Raw genomic sequence first — 20,983 nt, forward strand, 5'->3', positions numbered from 1 at the left:
GATTGCCGGCTGCTGCAGGCGTCTGCTGCTGGGTGGCAACGGGGCATTTCCACAATCCCCACTGGGTTATAGTGTTTCTTCTCTGAGTGTGTGGATCTCTGGAATTCTCAGCTCCCGAGGGTGGTGGAGACCAGATTATTACATTTTTTTAAAAATGTTTTTCTTGTGAATGCTGCTTATCTTCTGCTATGTGCCTGTGATGCTGCTGCAAGTGAAGTTTTTTATTGCACTGGTGCACACATGGACTTGTGCAGATGTCAATAAACTCGACTTTGACTAGATATTTTTAAGGGTGAAGGGGAAGTTAAGCCAGGGCAGGACATACACAGGGGACCAATCACTGAAGCTCTGGAGAAAGTGCCTCCAGCTCTGAAGGGAGACATTTCCACAAGACCTACCCATCCTATTTCACCCAGAGAGTGGTTGGTGCGTGGAGTGCACTGCCCGGGGTGGTGGTGGTGGTGGAGGCAGATACATTGGGCAGGTTCAAGAGTTTGTTGGATAGGCATATGGAGGAATGTGAGATAGAGGGATATGCGGGAGGAAAGGGTTAGATAGTGTGAGGGTGGTTTGACGGACGGCACAACATGGTGGGCCGAAGGGCCTGTTTTGTGCTGTATGGTTGCATGGTTTTGATTCTATTAAGAAAGATCACTAGAATATAACTGGAGTAGACCTGAACTTAAAAAAGGTTAATACTGCCGGACTAGGTATGGTTCAACTGCCCATGTAGTGTTTAGCTTTTGCAGAGATTTAGGAACTAATTTTAGAAATCTAGCATCCAGCCTAGTTTTGTCAACAAAAATTCCAAGGAAGACCCCCTCCTCAATGAGTTACTAATGGTTTGAGACAGTAAGTGCTGACCTTTTTGCCCGGTTTGATGCAGACCCAATGCTTTCAGGTAACGAATACTTGTGCTTTTGTCCTTGGGATTCACCGGGTTCTTCTTTGTCTGACGAACTACTTTTGAGAACGCCAGTTTCATATGTTGCTCCACACTTTTCAACAGGAAGTACCTGAGTGAAGAGAACATGATCCAAGAGTTGTCAAAGAGATAAAATATTGACTCTACAAGACCTCCTGACCTGCACACCAAGGTTCTGAACGGATCCCCCACTGGGGAAAGCAAAATGCCTTATCTCTGTCTTAAATGGATGACCCCTTATTTTTAAACAGTGACCTCTCCATCTAGATCTTTCCACAAGAGGGAAAGATCAGGACACCTCAGGGATCTATACTTCAATCTCCTCTCATTCTTCTAAACCCCAACAGGTATAAGCCCAACCTCCCTAACCTTTACCAGACACCTACCCATTCCAGTAAACCTTCTCTGAACTGCTTCCAATGCACTTAGAGTACAAGAACAGGCCCTTCAAACCAACATGTTATGGAAGCTGGAGAATTCAGGGAAGAGAACAGCGATGTCCTGAGACATATTGTTATTACAAAAGAGGTGTGGTTGGTGGTCTTAAGGTGCACAAATGTGGAAGTTAGGCAAGAAATTGAAGGGGCCCTGACAGAGGTATTTACATCTTTAGACACAGGTGAGAATGCAGGGCTTTGACCTGCAGTGTCGACGATTCCTTTCCCACCCACAAATGCTGCGCAACCTGCCGAGTTCCTCCAGCAGATCGTTTGTAGCTCCATATGCCAGCAACTGCATTCTCCTGTGTCTGCATCACTGGCTCTCCTAATTACTTACTATACCTGCATAGTCCTTTGCGAATCAGGCACCAGGCCCCTCTGCACCTTAAAGTTCTGCAATCTCTCACCATTTAGATAAGCTTCTTTATTTTTGCTGCCACAGTGGACTATGTCACATTTTCAACAGTGTACATGATTTGCCAGATCTTTGCCCACTCACTTAACCTCTCTATTTCCTTTTGTAGCCTCCTTGTGCCCACTTCACAACTTACTTTCCTACTGATCTTTGTGACATCAGCGACTTTAGCCACAGCACCTTCAGTTCCTTCATCGACGTCATTTATATAAATTGTAAAAAAAAACGAGGCCCCACCACTGATCTGTGGCATGCCCCGCCTCACCTTCCGACAGAAAGACATTCATGCCTGATTGAAAACACGACGCTGGAGGAACTCAGCAGGCCAGGAAGCATCCGTGGAGAAAAGCAGGCGGTCAACGTTTCGGGTCAGGACCCTTCTTCAGGACTGAAGATAGGAAAAGGGGAAGCCCAATATATAGGAGGGAAAAGCAGAGCAGTGATAGGTGGACAAAAGGGGGGAGGCGGGGTGGGCACAAGGTGGTGACAGGTAAATGCAGGTAAGAGAGTGATAGGGAGGAGGGGAGAGCAGATCCACTGGGGGATGGGTCAAAGGTAAGAAAAAGAGAGAGAGAAAAAAGAGGCTAGGAAAGGGAAGGAGAGAAGCAGCGTGGTGTGGTGTGGTGGTTACCTAAAGTGGGAGGATTCAATGTTCATGCCGTTAGGCTGCAAGGTTCCAAGATGGAAAGCGCTGTTTCTCCAGTTTATGCTTGGCCTCCTCTACATTGGTGAGACCAAACGCAGACTAGGTGACCATTTCGCAGAACACCCGAGCTCCGTCTGCAACCATGATCTGCGTCTCCCCGTCACCAGTCACTTCAACTCCCCCTCCCACACTGTCACTGGTATGACAGTCCTCGATCGTGTCCTCCCCCGCACCTGCCTATCACCATCTCTTACCTGTACCCTGTGCCCACCCCGCCGCCCCTCTTCTGTCCACCTATCACTGCTCTGCTTTTCCCTCCTATATATTGGGCTTCCCCCTTTTCCTATCTTCAGTCCTGAAGAAGGGTCCTGACCTGAAACGTTGACCGCCTGCTTTTCTCCACAGATGCTGTCTGGCCTGCCGAGTTCCTCCAGCATGATTTTCATCTAAATTCCAGCATATGCAGTCCTTTGTTTCTCAAGACATTTGTGCCTACTCTTCAGTTCCTGTTAACCAGACAATCTTCTATCCCCACCAACATGGTACCAACTAGGCCGTGAATTTTCTTTTCCACAATAATCTTTGGCACAGCACCTTATCAAGTCACTTATGGAAATGCAAGTACAGTCCATCCACCAGTTCCTCTTTATCCAAAGCATGTCACTTCTTTAAAGAACGCCAATAAATTGGCTGGACATGGTTTCCCTTTCACAAAGCCACGGTGACTTTGCTGATTACCCTGAAGCCTGCAAGTGTCCTGCAATAACTTCTTGAATAATAATTTCTGAAATTTTTCCTATGACCGATGTTGAGCAGCAAATGGGCCCGAATATTCATGTGTTATGTTTTCTAAATTTAAAGTCCAATTCTGATGACAAAATGTTTATATTCATTTTTGCTTTCGTTCTCCCTCTCTTTTTGAATAAAGGAGTTACATTTGCTATTTTCTAATCTAATCGAGTCTTCCCCCTATCTAGAGAATGCTGTTGGAACAGGATTATGTTGACAAAGGTGAGAATTATTTTAGTTCACCACCCAAACCAACATCAAGGAGAAAAAAAACTGAAGAGATAGTGAGATGTATAAAAATTGCATTTTAAAAGAAATTAAGGGATCATTTGTGAGATTTCCAATAACTTCAGACGGCTAAAGATTGCATATCCATGCTCCTTCCAAATACCATTGTTTGAAAATTCTTCCAAAGGAAATAGAAAAAGCCAACAACAAATTTCAGACAGATAATCAGTGTAAACACAGGAACTAAGCTAAAGTTCACGAAGTAAGCTAGGGGACATCCCTTAGAAGTCCATCCCTGTGGAACCAGCTACATCTTTCCCAAATGCACACAGACTTACTGTGCTAGAAGCAATTATTTGCACAAGGATACCATTCATAACTCACAAGTTCTTTATGTATAAGGCCATGACAATGGTTTCAAAGTTGTAGATACAAAAGTAAGCAAATGCACAATAGAGGAATTTTGGGCTTAATAACTTTGGTGGCACTCACTTGGTGTTGAAGAACATGAGAGTTGTCAGGAGAGTGGAAGGTGAGTGAGCCCCGAGCTGCTTGCATTCCCACAGCATCTCCTCTGTGATGTGACTGGGGATTATGTAACCTATTAAACAATATATTGCTTTACTTACTTTTACATGACTTGATAGTAACCATTTAGTAAGCACTACTGTGCATCTAATTGAAGCTTCCAGCTAAGTTATCAACACCAATGTCAGCTTCGGTATCTGAGGTAAGATTTTCTGAGAAAATTCAGCCAGTTATCAGCAAGAAACTCAATTAACCTACACACCTCAGGAAAGCATCAGAATAAAATTAACGGTGTTCAATGGAAACAAAGCTTCTCGTGTAAGCTCTGCAGCTCTTTTGCCATCCAGCTCCAACATCTATCCAGTTTTCTAACACTTCAGAAAATACAAGCAACAGAAGGTACAATGCACATCAAACAAATACTAGTTTTTTTTAAATAAGGAAGGAATTCATAACAAGGTAGGTGAATTGATGGCACAAACAGAAGTGAATGGTACAATTCAATGGTCATTGCAGGGATGTGGTTGCAAAGTGGCCTAGGTCAAGAATGTTCCAGGATGCTTAACTTTAGAAGAGAGGCAAAATGGAAGACAGGGTGGGCTAATTGAGGATCTGGCAGTTAAGGGGTATTAACGGAAGAGTAAAGAAATATGACACAATTTCATACAAAGACTGGAGATGATTTGGTTTAATCTGAAACCAAACTGTGGAGATGTGAATTGGCTATAGCAGACAGAGCTAACACTAAAAGCTATGATGGTGAGCCAGCAATGGCTAATGTTCAAAGAATTAATACCAAGTAATATATACAAATAATCTAAGGCAAACAAAATCATGAAACGACTAGCAAGAGAAGTTAAAGATGGTATTAGATCAAGGAGGATTAAAATGCTGCCAATAAAGCAGTAAGCTTAAGTTTTGGGAAAATATCAGAATTCAGGAAAGGAGAACTAAAGCCTTAATCAGGAAAGTGAAAGCAGAATGTGAGGGTAGGATAGTGAGAAACAAGAAAGCAACCAAGTTCCATGGACATGAGTAAAAAGGGAAAGTAATGAGCATCCCTTTCAGACTGAGAAAGAAGACAGAATAATAAGGAAAGGGTACAGTAGTTAAGATAAATATTTTGTACGTCTTCATGGAGGTCACAAAGGAAACCCTGGAAATGATGGCAATATTAAGAGGACTGAGAGCCGATAAATCTCCAGGACCCAACACATGGATCCTAGAAGGTGAATACACGGGTTATCATCTTCCAAAATCCATAGTTTCCTGAATCGTTCCCACTGTCTGGAAATTAGCAAATATCATACCACTATTTAAGGAAAAAAAAGAGATTGACAAAACAGGGAACAATGAATCAGTTCGCCTGTCATCAGGAACAGGGAAAGTACTGGTATCTATTAAGGAAGTGCAAGGCAGTTAGAAAGTAGCAACAGAATTGGACAGTGTCAACATATATGTATACAAGGGAAACCATCTTGACAAATCAGTTGGAATTTTAAAGCTGTGACCAGCAGAATAAATGCGGCCAAGGCAGTGTTTGTGGCGTATTGATAAGGGACCACAGAAGGAAAGATTGAATAAAATTAGAGTGCAAGGCATTAGGGCAATACAAGGGTGTGAACTGAAGGTTAGTTCACAAACATACACGTTTTTTCAGAATAAATTCCCAGACGAGGAGGCTGTCCCCAGGGGGATTGATGCCACAGCCGTTCATAATCTCTATCAATGATTTGATGAGGGGAAGAGATGCAATACATTCATGTTTGCTGATACAAGGCTAGGTAAGTGAGGAGGATGCAGAGATGCTTTAGTGCAACATAGGGTAAGTGAACAGGCAAGGTTACGGGGGGGATCAGATATAATGTGGAAAAATGTGGGGTCAATCATTTTGATCAAAAAAGAGAAAGGCAGGAATTTTTTTTTTTAAAAAGATGTTGGTGCTCAGAGGGACCTGGGTATCCTTGTGCATGAACAACTGGAAGTTAATGTGCAGGTACAGCAAACAATTAGGAAGGCAAAAGGTATGTTAGCCTTTATTGCAAGAGAATTTGAGTACAGACTTGCTCCAATCCTATAGGGCCCTGGTGAGACCTCACCTGCAATGTCTTCTCTCCCTGAGAAAGCATGTGATAGAACAAGTGTAATGAAGGTTCACCAGATTGATTCCTGGAACAGTGAGTTCAGCATTCGAGGTATGTTTAAGTGGACTAAGCCTCTCCCTCACTAGAATTTAGAAGGATAAACCATGTTCTTATTGAAGTGTACAAAATTCTTATGGGGCTTAAATGTAGATGCAGAATGGATGTTCACCTTACTTAGATTATTTATATCTAAACTTGCCCTTAAGGCAACAATAACATTAAATTTCCAAGATATAAATTGTGATTTTGAGATCACGTGACCAAAAGTGGATTGAACAGAGCTCTAAATAGTGAAAAGGGCTAGACATTACACAGGTCCAAAAAGGCTAAGAGATTGTTATTTGAAGACTAGAAAACAGGGATTGAAGTTGTGCTACAGCTAGGTAAGACCCAAGTTAGACCACAGCTGGAATACCAAGAACAATTCTGGGCACCACACCTTTACACTGGCCCTGAAGGGTGTGCAATGCAGATTTACTAGAATGATAAGGGAGCAGCACAGTGACATAGCAGTTAGTACCACTGCCTTACAGTTCCAGAGACAACATGACCTTGGATGTTGTCTGTGTAGAGTTTGGAGTTCAACCCGGAAAAGTGTGAAGTGATGCACTTCGGGAGATCGGATTTGAAGGCAGAATATAACGTTAATGGTAGGACTCTTAGCAGCATGGAGGAACAGAGGGATCTTGGGGTCCACGTCCATAGATCCCTCAAGGCTGCCTTGCAGTTCAATAGGGTTATTAAGAAGGCACATGGCGTATTGGCCTTCATTAGTCGAGGTATTGAGTTCAAGAGCCGCGAGGTAATTTACCAGATTTACCAGGATGCTGCCTGGATTGATGTCTTACGAGGATAGGTTGAGTGAGCTAGGGCTATTCTCTTCGGAGAAAAAAAGGATAAGAGGTGACTTGATAGAGGTGTATAAGATGATAAGAGGCACAGAACAAGTGGACAGTCAGAGACTTTTTCCCAGAGTGAAAATGGCTAACACGAGGGGGCATAATTTTAAGGTGATTGGAGGAAGGTATAAGGGGGATGTCAGGGGTAAGTTGTTGTTTGTTTGTTAATTTTTTTTTGTTTACACAAAGTGGTGGGTGCATGGAACGCACTGCCGACAGTGGTTGTGGGGGCAGATACATTAGGGACATTTAAGAGACTCTTAGATAGCCACATGAATGATACAGAAATGGAGGGCTATGTGGGAGGGAAGGATTAGATAGATCTTAGAGCAGGATAAAATGTCAGCACAACATTGTGGGCCGAAGGGCCTGTACTGTGCTGTAGTGTTCTATGTTCTTCATGAACGTCTCTCCCCCTTGGGTGCCCTGGTTTCCTCTCAAATCCTAAAGGTGTGTAGATGGGTTGATTGGCAATTGTAAATTATCCTTTAGTGTAGGTTAATTACAAAAAGGGGAGTTGATGGACATGTGTGAGAAAGAATAAGTTGCAGGGAGAGGGAGGGAGGGAATGGGACTAATAGGATTGCTCCTGAGAGTGGGCATGGACCTGATGGGCCAAATGGCTTCCTGTGTCATTATAAGCATTCGACACGAGATAATTTCTCATGGAGACAATCTTCAGGAAAGATTCTAACAGGGGGCAGGGTTTCATGGAATTAGGTCACGGATCATTACCGATCTCCATGAATTATACAAAACTCAAGGGGCAAAGTGGCTTTCTCCTGTTCCTATCTAGGTGATAGCTCACAACCCAACCACATCCAGAGGCATAAAGCTTTTGGACAGTGTACCCCTGTGTTAGGGCAGTTCAGGTAATGGAAATTCGCCCTTATGGAATTCACAAATCACTACCAAAAATTTGTTGTATGGAATAAAAATTCACTTTTATGGAATTTGTGTGAAAAAAAATCCAAAACATATACAGAGAACAAAACTAGTTTACTGAGGAGAACGATTGCAGGATGCTGATTCACAGTAGGAGGCCACTTAAGGGATTTGCTTTGGCAACTGACAAGATTGACTCTTGTACAACAATACTTTATCAAACAATGTAACAGCCAATTCTAGTTAATTAAAACAACAACACTTTCTCTCTGCCTACAGTACAGTCAGAATTCCCTTGTATAGTCCGTGCATCCAGAGGCATTACTGTTGAAAGAAAAACTTCCCATAAGAACGCATCGTCACTTGTAACATGGGATTCAACGGGAGAAAAGGTTCGCGTTACAGAAAATTGCGAGAGGGTTTTCTAGGAATGCAACGCCTCCACAGCGCAGGGGTACATTGTATTCTTACTCCACAGCGCAGGGGTACACTGTATTCTTACTTCAACAGAGATCCTGTTTCTAAAAAAAAATGCAGCAGTAAACATGTCCATCTTTTAAAACATTCACTTACCCAGAGAGCTGACCTGAGGTTGCCAATCCTTTAATACTTCCTGCAGTTTTTCAGTGAACTTTGTATAGTAGATATCTGAAAATATATCATCTACTCTGCCATTTTCAAATAGATACTGCAAAAAAAAGTTGAAAATAAGAGAAATTTCCAGTTTAACTTTGATCTAGCATTGAATCTAAAATCAAATTACTGCAGATACTGAAATATGAAATAAAAACAGAAAACATTCAGCAAATTAGGGAGAGAAACTTAAGTTTTTAGGTCAATGACCTTTCATCAGAATCTGTCTCTGTCCACAGATGTTGACTGGTCTGTTTTTATCTCATATTTCACCGTGGGATTTTATTTTAGCTTTTAGGTAAAATCCTGTTATATTTCAGGTTCTGGAGGAGAGTAAATTAACAGCCCATGCCACTATGTAGCGTTTTTACACTAACCTTTCTGATTCTATTGTATTAGTCCCTTTCAAAAGTCTGTTATAAGTAGTTCCATGAAGACTATTGATGGGAAGTTATGACACTTTAGTATAAACCAATGGAGTTGCTGCCTGCAAGGAATGAAGAACAAGGACAATTGCGGAATGTTGCAGCATCAAAGGAGTCCATTTGGCCCATTGTGCTTGTGGTGGGAAGCCACATTAACACACGAGGGAAAGGGAATAGAAGAATATACTGAAGGGAAGATATGAATTAAATACTACAGGAAGAGCCTAAGTACAGCTGTATATGCTGGCTGGGCCGAAGGGCTTCATTCTGTGCTGCATGTTCTATGGAATGCCATCTAATTAATTTGTAAGCTGAAGCCCTGGCTGTTTAAAAACCATCTCAGCTGGCCAGACATCAGATAAAACAGAAAAATAGCACCTGCAGCTGGAGTAACACAGACATACTGCACAATCAGAAACTTTGAAGAGTCTTAGGCCTGTCAGAAAAGGCAAAGTAAAAGGCATCAGAGTAAAATCACCTTACTGGTATCAAAAGTGGTATGGTGTGTACAGTTTTGAAGAGCGCATTAGTGAACCCATTTCCTTTGCCTTCACAGGCATTGACTGACCTGCCAAACATATCTAACAATTTGCAGTTTTGTTTTTACAAAGGGAAAAGTGATTATGTGTAATAATATGAATGACAGAAAAATGGAGGGCTACGTGGGAGGGAAGGGTTAGATAGTACAGCAGGATAAAATGTCAGCACACATCGTGGGCCGAAGGGCCTGTACTGTGCTGTTATGTTCTACGTTCCAATACCGGAAACACTCAGCAGGTCAGGCAGATTCTGTGGAGAGAGTGCACGGGAGTGTTAGCATTTCAGGTTGAAGACCCTTCACGAGAACAGGAAAAGTGAGAAAACGAGTTGCAGAGGACAGGAGGGGAGAACAGAGGAAATATCTGTGATACGATGCAGACCACTGTTGCTCAGGTACATAGAACGGTACAGCAAAGAACAGGCCCTTCAGCCCATGATATTAAGTCTAACTAATTAAACCAATGGCTCCTAATTAATCTAATCCCTCTTCCCCATATCCCTCCCTCCTCTGCATATACGTGTGCCTATCTAAGAGTCTCAAATGTTCCTATGGTATCTGCCTCTACCACCACCCTAGAAGTGCATTCCACATAGCCACTTGCCCCGCACATCTCCTTTGTACTTCGCCCCTCTCACCTTAAATACATGCCCTCTAGTACTGGACATTTCAATCCTGGGAAAAAGATACCAACCTCCTATCTATAAACTTCTAACATTCTGCCACTCCAGAGAAAACAGCCCCAGCTTGTCCAACCTCCCCTCGTAGCACATGTCCTCCAAACCAGGCAGCATCCTGCACCTCTCCAAAGCCTCCACATCCTTCCTCTAATGGGGCGACCAGAATTGAATGCAATACTCTAAATGTGGCCCAACCAGAGTTTTATAAAGCTGTAACATAACTTCCTGGCTCTTGAACTCAATACCTCGACTGAGGAAGGCAAGCATGCCATATGCCTTCTTTACCACCCAATCAACCTGTGCGGCCACTTTTAGGGAGCCATGTACCTGGACCCCAAGATCCCTCTGTTCATCAATGCTGCTAAAGATCCTGCCATTAACTGTAAACTCTCTCTTCATGTTTGATCTCCCAAAGTGCAGCACCTGACACTTGCCTGGATTAAACACCATCTGCCCCTTCTCTGTCCATATCTGCAACTGATCTACATCCTGCTGTATCCGTTGGCAATCTTCTATGCAATCCACAACACCACCAACTTGTGTCGTCTGCAGACTTACCCACCCACCCTACCACATTGTCATATAAATAAATGATTTGGATGAAAAACAACAAAGGTCCCAGTACAGATACCTGCGGAACACCACCAGTCACAGCCCTCCATCCAGAATACGACCCATCCACCATACCCTGTCTTCTATGAGCAAGCCGATTTTCCATCTCAAACTATAACATGTTTAAACTTCGAAAAATTTAGGAGTGGTACTGTTGATCCTTCACTTAAATTTGAGGAAGTTTGGAGCGCATTTATTCGATATTTCCATACGATATGAACAGACCTTTTTCGAATCCCCTTCAATAACCTTTGAATATAGAGGAGCGGAGCTGACAACAAAAGAATGCGTCTTTTTTTTCTAAATAGAAGAAATATCAGTCCAGTTTTTTTCTTCTTCGAAGTTTTTGGTTTGCTTTTGTTTAATATTATATTTTGTTTGATTTGGGGGGGTTTCTCTTTATACAACTAAATTTCTTTTCAATTTTTTTCCCCATCATGTACACTTAGCAAGAGTGCGGGAGGTCTAGATTATATATTTTATCCCTTGTGAGTATAAATATTAACTGTCATTATTGTTACCCCGATCTCTCTGCATCATATGTATAATCATTAATGTTATGGACATCAATTTGAGTTAATTTGAAATTCAATAAAAAGATTGGATGGAAAATTGTTCTCTCTTTTTCAATCAGCCAAGTCACGATGAATCTCCTGCATCCTAATTTTCTGGATGAGCCTTCCACACGTGCCCTTGTCAAATGCCTTACTAATCCATGTAGACAACTCCACTGTTCTACCTACCTTCAATCAGCTTCATCAACTTCTCCAAAAATTCAATCAGATTAGTCAGACATGACCTGTCCCACACAAAGCCATGTGGACTATCCCTAATTAGACCATGTGTCTCCAAATGCTCATAAATCCTATCCCCGAGAATCCTCTCCATTGGTTTCCCTACCACTGATGTGAAACTCACTGGTCAAGAATTTCCAGGATTATCCCGATTTCCCTTCTTGAACAAAGGAACAACATTAGCTACCCACTGGTCCTCCAGCATCACACCTGCGGCTGGTGAAGATAGGCCCCAGCAATCTCATCCCTCACCTCTCTCAATAACCTGGGGTATATCCCATCAGGCCCTGGGGACTTATCCACCAAGAGACCCAACACCATCTCCTTCCTAGTCTCAAAATGCCCCAGCCTCTTAGCATGCTCCATCTGATCTCACTATCCTCGATGCAAAGGATACCGACACACAGTACTCATTTAGGATCTCGCCTACAGCTTCTGCCACTAAGTATGTTCCCTTCTTTATCCTTGAGCGGTCCTACCCTCTCCCTAGTTATCCTCTTGTTCTTGATGTACGTATAGAATACCTTGGGATTCTCTTTAATCCTACTTGCCAAGGACTTTTCATGACCCCTTCTAGCTTTCCTGAGTTCCATTCTGGCTCCTTTATATGCCTCAAGCGCCCTGTTCGAATCCAGCTTCCTAAGTCTTGCATATGCTTCCTCCTTTTTCTTGACTAAATTCACTACGTCTCTCTTTATCCAAGGTTCCCGTATCTTACCATCCTTGTCCCTCCCTCTTACTGGAACAAACCACTCCTGAACTCTGTGCAGCTGGTCTTTAAACAACCTCTACATGTCCGATGTGGATTTGCCTGAAAACAGCTCTTCCGAATTGACTCTCCCTAGCTCCTGTCTGATGCCCTCATCATTTGCCCTCCCCTAATTTAGTACATTCCTGCAAGGTCCACTCTTATCCTTATTCATAGCTATCTTAAAGCTTAAGGAGTTGTGATCACTGCTTCCCAAGTGTCCACCCACTGAAAGGTCAGTGTCTCTTCAACTTAAGACATCCTTGTTTTCTCAGTTTTCCAGTTCTGAAGGAAGGACTGTTTCTCTCGGCACACCTGCCGAGCGTTTCTGGCATCTTCTATTGTTTCAGATTCTCAGCATCTGCAGTATTTGTTTTACTTCAGTTGGTTTTGTGAAAACAGACAGCACACAGTGACGGGTCTGACTTGTTTGAAAACTTGACACTACTAGTTGGCCCATTTACTCAATCCCCAGCTGGCTGTACCTTTTGAATGCAGAGACAGATATAGTACAGCATGTCTGGATCGTAGGCTTCACCCTCCTGGTTGCGGGCTTCTTTTAGCATTAGGCACAGTCCGTAGTTCAGTTCTGCCACTGCTGATGATAGAAGGTTTTCCTGGAAACGCAGTGGCTGGCGACCTTGTTGGGAAAGAAGACATCATGATCACCAGTGCACCATGTAACTTTACCTTCTCCAAACTCATTGTACAAGTCTGTCAAAACTAACGTCCTAGGGATTGATCATCACAAGCAGAATGTGCTGGAAATGTTTAAACAAACTGTATAAAGAACATTACATTACTCCTCCCTTTGGAAATGAAAGATTTAAAGGGGACCTGAGGGGCAAGCTACTCCAACCAGAGGGTGGTGGGCGTGTGGAACGAGCTGCCAGAGGAAGTGGCAGATGCAGGTACAATTACAATGTTTAAAAGACAGTTGGACAGGTCCATGGATAGGAAAGGTTTAGAGGGATATGGGCCAAACGTGGGCAAATGGGACTAGCTCAGGTAGGTATGTGGTTGGCATGGATGAGTTGTGCCGAAGGGCCTGTTTCTGTGCTGTATGACTCTAAAATCACCAAACATTGGCGATGCCTTAAATAAAAGTAGAAGATATTGTGAACACAAATGTGTCACCACCTTAAATGGAAATTGAACAATAATGATTTGGCAGAAAATTTGCTTAATCTACAAGCAGCGTTTGTCTCGGGGCCTGTACTCAATGGACTTCAGAAGGATGAGGGGGGATCTCATTGAAACCTACCGGATACTGAAAGACCTGGATAGAGTGGACATGGAGAGGATGTTTCCATCAGTAGGAGAGTCTAGGATCTGAGGGCACAGCCTCAGAATAAAGAGACATCCCTTTAAAACTGAGATGAGGAGGTATTTCTTCAGCCAGAGGGCAGTGAATCTGTGGAATTCGTTGCCACAGAGGCCCGTGGAGGCCAAGTCATTGGGTGTATTTAAGACAAGAGATTGATCGGTTCTTGATTGGTCAGGGGGTTAGAGGTTACAGGAAGAAGGCAGGAGAATGGGGTCGAGAAAAAATATCAGCCATGATTGAACAGACTCGATGGGCCAAATGGCACCTTTACTTGAAATATTTTCTATTTAGTTTCTTTTAATCTTAATTGATTCTAATCATAATAACATAACAGTTGAAGAGACAATGGTATGCTTGAAAGCTACCACTGCATAGGTGGGGTTTGCATGCACGATACAGGAACCGAGCTGGAATTGTTAATTGGTATTGTGGCTCAGAACTGTGACTTGCATGCTCCCAAGCAAAATCCAATACTTCAGCTTCATGAAGCAGGTGAAATAGTGGGCAAGGGGTTCAATGGAAGCACCTGTCATGTTTTCACTACATTGAAAAAAGGTCAGATTAACCCAGGATTGGATGTAAGCCACAGCAAGTCTATTTGCTCACTGTACAGTCCATACTAATTTTGTTGAAAAGTTAACTTGTATTTTTTTATTCTTCCATTTGACTTTTCCCTCTTTTGAGGAAATGTCTTCAATACTTAACTCTGAATAACTACGCTGCCTACAGTTTTAGAAATACATGAGTGAATCAAATACCCATTACTACACCAAGCTCAATAACGTTGGCCCATGGACAAAGCCAACATACTATCAATCAGAGACATACAAAATTATGAGGGGCATGGATGAGGTAGACTTTACAAAACTAACCCCCAGAGCAGAGGTGCCTGAAGAAGAACTTTATCACCCAGACGTGTCTGGAATCTGGAACGCTTTCCCTGAGGGGGTGGTGCAGGCAGAGACTTTCACAACATTTAAGAAGAATCTAGACAAGGACTTGAATTGCCAAGACAGAGAAAGGTACAGACAAGCATTAGTAAATCGGATTAGTACAGATGGGTGGTGTGGATGTGATGAGCCAAAGGGCCTGCTGTATTATTCTATGACTCAATCTCAGAGCTAGGAAGAAAATTAACACTTTATTATTTCGTGCACAACTCAATCCCCAAATCTGATGACGTACTCTTGGCCACAGTGCTTTTCCATGGAAACAAGGATACCAGATTTCTGAACTGTGTTCTCATGCATCTCTACGCAACCACACAACTGATGGAGGTAGGCACGATCTTCATAGAGATCTATGACTGCACAGCTACCTTGAATGCACTGTGCAATTGCATCCCAGGTCAAATGATGCAAATGTTTCCCTTCCCCAAATTCTAGAATTCCAAAATGGAAGATAATCAAATTTCACGTTGCTGCATTTATCTATGGATCAACATTTTAAAAAAATAGATTATTTCAGCTGTAACAGTACTTACGACCGATGGGAGCTGGCCTGTTCTCAGAGTCCTTGTCAAATTCGGCATTCTTGGTCTCTGCCCAACTTTTCCAAACACCAAGGCCTTCCTCTGGTTTCAGAGTGTTTGGCAAAAGCATTTCTGAAGCTGCTGGAGGCTGAGGTTCCACTTCAGCCACCTGCACTGCTTGGCCCTAGTGCCCAACAAAACACAGGACATTTTTCAGGACAATTACAATGCTTTTGGCTCAGTGAACCACCACTGACAAAACACAAGGCCAAAACAGAGGCGAGCAATCAAACACATGTGCTGCATTTCATGTCGATTTATTCTAGAAACCTTAGAACAAATCAGGTCTTGTGGCCACATATCTTGGGTTCAGCTTGGTTTATATCTCCTTACAATTTGGCTTTTTAAAGAACACTTCTATTTCAAGTTTTCTATGAATAAAATCTTGATGTAAACTTGGTTTGCAGAGGTATGACATTTAGTAGTTAACAGGCAGCTTATTAACAGTTTATGCATTGAATTAGTTTCACGAAAGTCCTGCACTCTTCAGATTGGCAGACCTGATTAAACTGCACAGACAAAAAATTGAAAATATGGCACGATACCAAAATACATCAAGTAAGCGAGAAATGTTAATAATTCCATGCAAGGCCCATTTTTTTTTAATATAAATAAGCCATTGGATTTGCAGAAGGTCTCAAGTACTGACAAGGTTGAGCCAGAAATTGGTGCCTTTTTCTAAAACTCCCCTATAATCAATTTGTCTACTTATTTCCCTGAAGTTCTGGAATTTGATGCCAGTTTCAGCTCTAATTGCCCCCAATGATTGACTTGCAAGGCCAGTGCTGAGAGAGATGAGAAAGGTTGGTAAAGCATATAGTAGGTTAGACTACAAAAGCAAGGTTATGTTGAACTTAAACACTGATTAGGTCACAACTGGTGTACTGTGTCCAATTCTGATCACATTACTTTAGGAAGAACGTGAAGGTCCTAGAGGGGGCACTAAAAGGATGAAGTGGAATGGTTGCACAGTGAGGGATTTCAGCCACAAGACTGCAGTAGAGAAGCTGGGGTTGTCGTTGAGAGATTGATAGGTGTACACAAGGTCCTAACTGGTTGTAAGGGTGTGTAGAGGGAAGCTGTTCCCATTAGTGCATGGTTTAAAGGACAGGAAACACTTAAAGTTTTGGGCAAGATACAAGGGGGATTACGAGGAAACATTTTAAAAAAATTTCCAACTAAGAAAGATCTGAAATTCAATGTCTGAGGTTGGTGGAAACATAATCAGTGCCTTCAAAGGCAACAGAACAGATAATTGAGAGAAAAAAATTGATAGCACTGCAGGAAAGAGCAGTGGAAATGGGACCAATAGGTTGTTCTACGAGGAGCCAACAGAGACTTGGTGGGCCAAAGGGCTTCCAACTGTGTTTAACAGCTCTGTGGTTCAATAATTAACAACATCAGAAGATCTTGAACCACAGACTGGAGTAAATCCAGAGGTTTGGAAATACTTAGAGGGTGGTAAAGGTCAGTGATAAAAACAAGAAATGTCTGAAGGTGCAACCTGACCAGCTGAGTTCCCAGTATTTTCTGTTTCTTATTATTGCCTCCTTAAACGTCTTCCCTTTCCTCCCTTTAAGATACTCCCCAGAACCTCTTTTAATCATCTAGTATCTCCCAATATCTGTGATACAGGGTCTCGACTCAATACATTGACTTGCACCTTTTGCCTCCACAGACGCAGTTTGACCCACTGAGTTCTTCCAGAACGGTTTTACTTTGTTCCAGATTCCAGCATCTGCAGTCTTGTCTTCTCTTCTCTAATATCAGGAGCATTACTAAATGAAATCTGACATCATGATAGGTATGGGGTGCTTTGCTGTGTTAAGGTGCATTATCAATTCACGTAGCTGCTACTGACTGAAGAGCCAAGTGCAGAGACTAGGGTGGAATCAGTGAGTGACGGCAGGATGCTGGCAGATAACTACGACCACAGTTCTAGGTTTCCTAGAGCTCACACTCCAGTCACTTTCTCCCTTACCTGTAGTTGCTGCGGCTGCGGCTGCTGCTGTGGCTGCTGCTGTTGCTGCTGAGGATCCCACAGCTGCACAGACTGTGCTTGTGCTTGGTACGAGCCTCCCACCGCCTGCACTGCCACTGGAATATGGATGTTCCCATTCATGAATTGTGCTGGAAAGATGGTATTGGCCAGCGTGTGAACTACTTCCTCATGAGAGTTCTTCATTACAGAGGTCACCAACTTATCTTTATCGTCCTCCAGCTTCACAGCTGCTACAGTGGTGGGCGAGCCGCTGACGTGCACCACATTGTAGGCCTCCTGAGGGATGGCGACGTGTGTGGCTGTTTGTTGCTGCATATCAGTACGAGGTTGTGTGGAATACACAGGGATGGCCCATGTCTCCCCACTAGGGCTTGTGATTGTACCAGCTGCAGTTGTATAGAGGTGGGCACTGTCCACTGTCAAAAGATCAGGCCTCAGAGACACATATCCTTGCTGCTGCCCCTGTGGAATAGCCAGCACCGTGGCTACAGGCTGCCCAGTAATAGTGTATGAAACAGTGATTGGCATGTCTACCTTGCGCTTCTTGACTGGCTGGAGTACATTTGAAGAACTGGATCGCCGGTCCCCTTCACGAGGAGACCCCTGTGGCTGAGTTGGAGAGAGGGTGCCCACTGTCTGAATTTGTATCTGCTGAGCCTGGCCAGAGACAAGCTGGGCTTGGATCTGCTGGTGCTGAATGTGTTCATCGGAGAGCTCCGATGTCTGGATTTGCTGGGAAGGCTGAATGTGCTGCACAGAGATCTGAGCAGCCTGGAGCTGCTGAGCGGTGTTGGGGCTGTGCATGGTCTGAATCTGCTGAGAAGATTGCTGCTGCTGGGCTGCGACTGGCTGTGACTGCACCTGCACCTGAATCTGATCAGGTGATGGATGAAGCTGGGGAGACAGCTGCTGTGTCGACACATGCTGCGGAGACTGCTGCACCTGAACCTGCACCTGCCGAAACCACAAGAGCAGGGGCACTTTGAAAAACAGCACGGACATTCTTTTCATTTCCCAACCATATCCACATCTGTTTAAAAACAGGCTGGGGCGAGAGTGGAGGAGTAATGATACAAGTTAGTGCACAGTAAACATTTAAAAACCAGTTCTACAATGACTTGGTAATGTCGAAAGCTTTTGTTTAACAATGATCTCTTTTGGGTAGTTTCCACCCACTTTCAAAAAATAAAATTGATTTGTGTGGTTAAACAGCATTGCCTGAAAGATTACAGAGAGAGATTCAATATAATCCTAACCAGTCCAATGCGCACACCAAGCTGAACCAAAGGGCTTCATCCATTGTGCTTGATGCCAAATGCTGAATTGTCCAGCGAGAGAGAAAGCCAGGTGCACAATGAAAGCTCCTCAGCCAATGTTTCACTCTGCCAATTTTCTAAAGCTGCCAACTCACAGTGGGGTCCTCCATCACCTTATCCGAGTCAGGCTGAACTAAATATTGGTAGGCTCCTCTATGGAACCACTTCACAGTCATGACAGCTGGAGTACTGCTACTAAACTCTTCCTACTCTTCTGTAGCCCCGTAATCTCCTGGGAGGAAAATGAAAAAGCCAGGACAAGAAAAAAAAGTCTCTACAGAAACAGAGCCATATCACTGGCCCTATTCAAACAGAGAAATGATCTATCAACAGGCAGGTAACTACAGGTTACTCTCAGCCATCCGGTAAACATGGGAAATGGTGGCTGCATGAGAATTATTCAAAAATTACTGTACGTCACACACTAGTATTCTATGCAAAAAAACCTATAAATTGCCAGAATATACTTCATCTCCTTACCCTTTTAAATGATGTTTTACACTGCAATTCTATATTTTAAGGCTAAACAGTATTAATGTAACATACAGGAAAAATAAATCAAATGAATGGTTGCACTCACCATCACATGGGGCAGATCTTCACAGAGGAGGTTGCTGCTGATCAGGCTGCAACTGCACTGCCCACGTGTAGTTCATAAACTAAAAATGTCTTTTCACACTTTGTGTGCATAACACTTGAAATAAAATTCACTATTGAGCTTATTTTCATAAAAACCAAAACATCTTATGTAGGTTATGCAGAGACATTTTACACATAGCCCAGGCTAGGCTATAACTTAAACTAAATCACTGAATTCAACTCCGAAATGTCAAAAGGCAGTGCAACTTATTGGCTGTGTTCTAGGTATCTGAATGGCAGTTCAGCAGGTTCAACCAAACTTTTTGCAAGTTGAAGTTGAAGGCTGAGGAAATTTGGGCTGTGGCCTTCCTGAAGAGATAGTTGTATCACTTCCTTGCTTCCCCTACTTCTCTCATGCAAAGTTCAAATTGGTGTTTTTGAAAAAAAATTATGAAATTGCTTAATATTCTTACAATATTTTGCAGCTGCATAATTCTGGATGCATAAATACTCAATAAACAAGGGGTTACTGTATCCACTTCATTCCCAAATTAATGTCACAAGGCTGCTGTAAACCTGTCTCACCAGTTGAACATGACTACTTTCACTGGCAAGAATAGAGACAAACTTAATCCAGCATGTCTAATTGCAGATGGGAGTCACAGGATAACCACTCCACCAATCCCCCATTCCTCCAACTACCAGCTGAAGGTACACTCAAGCAAAATCGTAACATCATTTTCACTAAACATTAAACAGACTACACGGGAACTTCCTTAGATGTTGCCAGGGCTGACAATCATTGTTATGAGAAATGACTGGGGTTGCTTGGAATAAGAGAGCTGGAAAGGAGATTTCATCATGGAATGTAAAGTTATGAAAGGCCCGGACAAAAGAAACAGGATCGACGTTCTTGTTCGAGAGGCTGATGACCAGTAGCACAGATGTAAATCAGTTGGCCAAAGGATTAGATGGAAATGGAGAATGTTTATTTCACTCAGTGAATAGTGGGGGACCAAAACTCAGCCAGTCTGAAAGGGCAGTGGAAGCAGAAACCACCTGGATGAGCAATTGAACTGCCGTGATTGCAGGGCTATGGACCCAGAAATGGAAGAGGGATTAGCCAAACTTCCCTTTCCAACTGGCATGGACATAATGGGTTTAATGGCTGCCTTTTGTGCCGTGAATTTCTAAGATTTGAATATGTATCAACTAACGAGTAGGGACTAGGACATTATAGTCTTTGCAACTGTTACAACCTTACTAAAAGTACAGCAGCACAACATATTACTTTAGCTATTGTTCTGAGAAAATCATCTCCTTATTGCTTTTCATTGATATTTAAAAATTCTTTAGAATAATGACTTCTCAATAATAAACAGAATCTCACAAATATTCCCCTTTCTTGTTGAATGTAGAACTGTAAACGATTACTTGCAGCCCTTTCTGTAAGTGATGGACCAGACCCAGCAGTTAATTACTTTAACAGCCGTTGTACATTTTACAATAAAATGGAAGTTGGCCGCTGGGATTAGAAGAATTCTAAAATGGAAAGCTGCCACCACTTGTGATGATTCCTTCCCTCCCAATCCTAAGAAAGAAAAACTTTCACTCACATCTGACACCAACATGTGAAACGATCAAGTCTGAACTATTGAAGCACTGCTGTCAAAAGATTATTGGAGCACATTATTCCTGGGTGGAAGGTTGCTGAGGGAGCACAGTAAAATGAAGAGGCAGAGAGTCATGGAGCTATACCGCACGGAAACAGGCCCTTTGGCCCAAGTCATCCTTGTTAATCAAGTTGCCTACCTGAGTCAGTCTCATTTGCTGCGTTTGGCCCACATCCCTCTATCCATGTACCTGTCTGAATCCCGTAAATGTAATTGGACCCACCTC

At 42.8% G+C, this 20,983-nt stretch overlaps 1 protein-coding gene across 1 annotated transcript in view; it reads right to left on the reverse strand.

Moving 5' to 3' along the window:
• The window catches only part of LOC127571752 (transcriptional regulator QRICH1-like), a 55,825-nt gene that overhangs the window by 12,218 nt on the left and 22,624 nt on the right, over positions 1 to 20,983 (reverse strand). The window contains 6 exon segments of the mRNA XM_052018425.1: positions 865 to 1,016; positions 3,936 to 4,044; positions 8,473 to 8,587; positions 12,815 to 12,969; positions 15,140 to 15,311; positions 17,169 to 18,143. Of these exon segments, the coding sequence (XP_051874385.1) occupies positions 865 to 1,016; positions 3,936 to 4,044; positions 8,473 to 8,587; positions 12,815 to 12,969; positions 15,140 to 15,311; positions 17,169 to 18,143 (1,678 nt within the window).

Source organism: Pristis pectinata, chromosome 6 (genome assembly GCF_009764475.1).
Source record: "Pristis pectinata isolate sPriPec2 chromosome 6, sPriPec2.1.pri, whole genome shotgun sequence".
Classification (NCBI taxonomy): Eukaryota; Metazoa; Chordata; class Chondrichthyes; order Rhinopristiformes; family Pristidae; genus Pristis; species Pristis pectinata.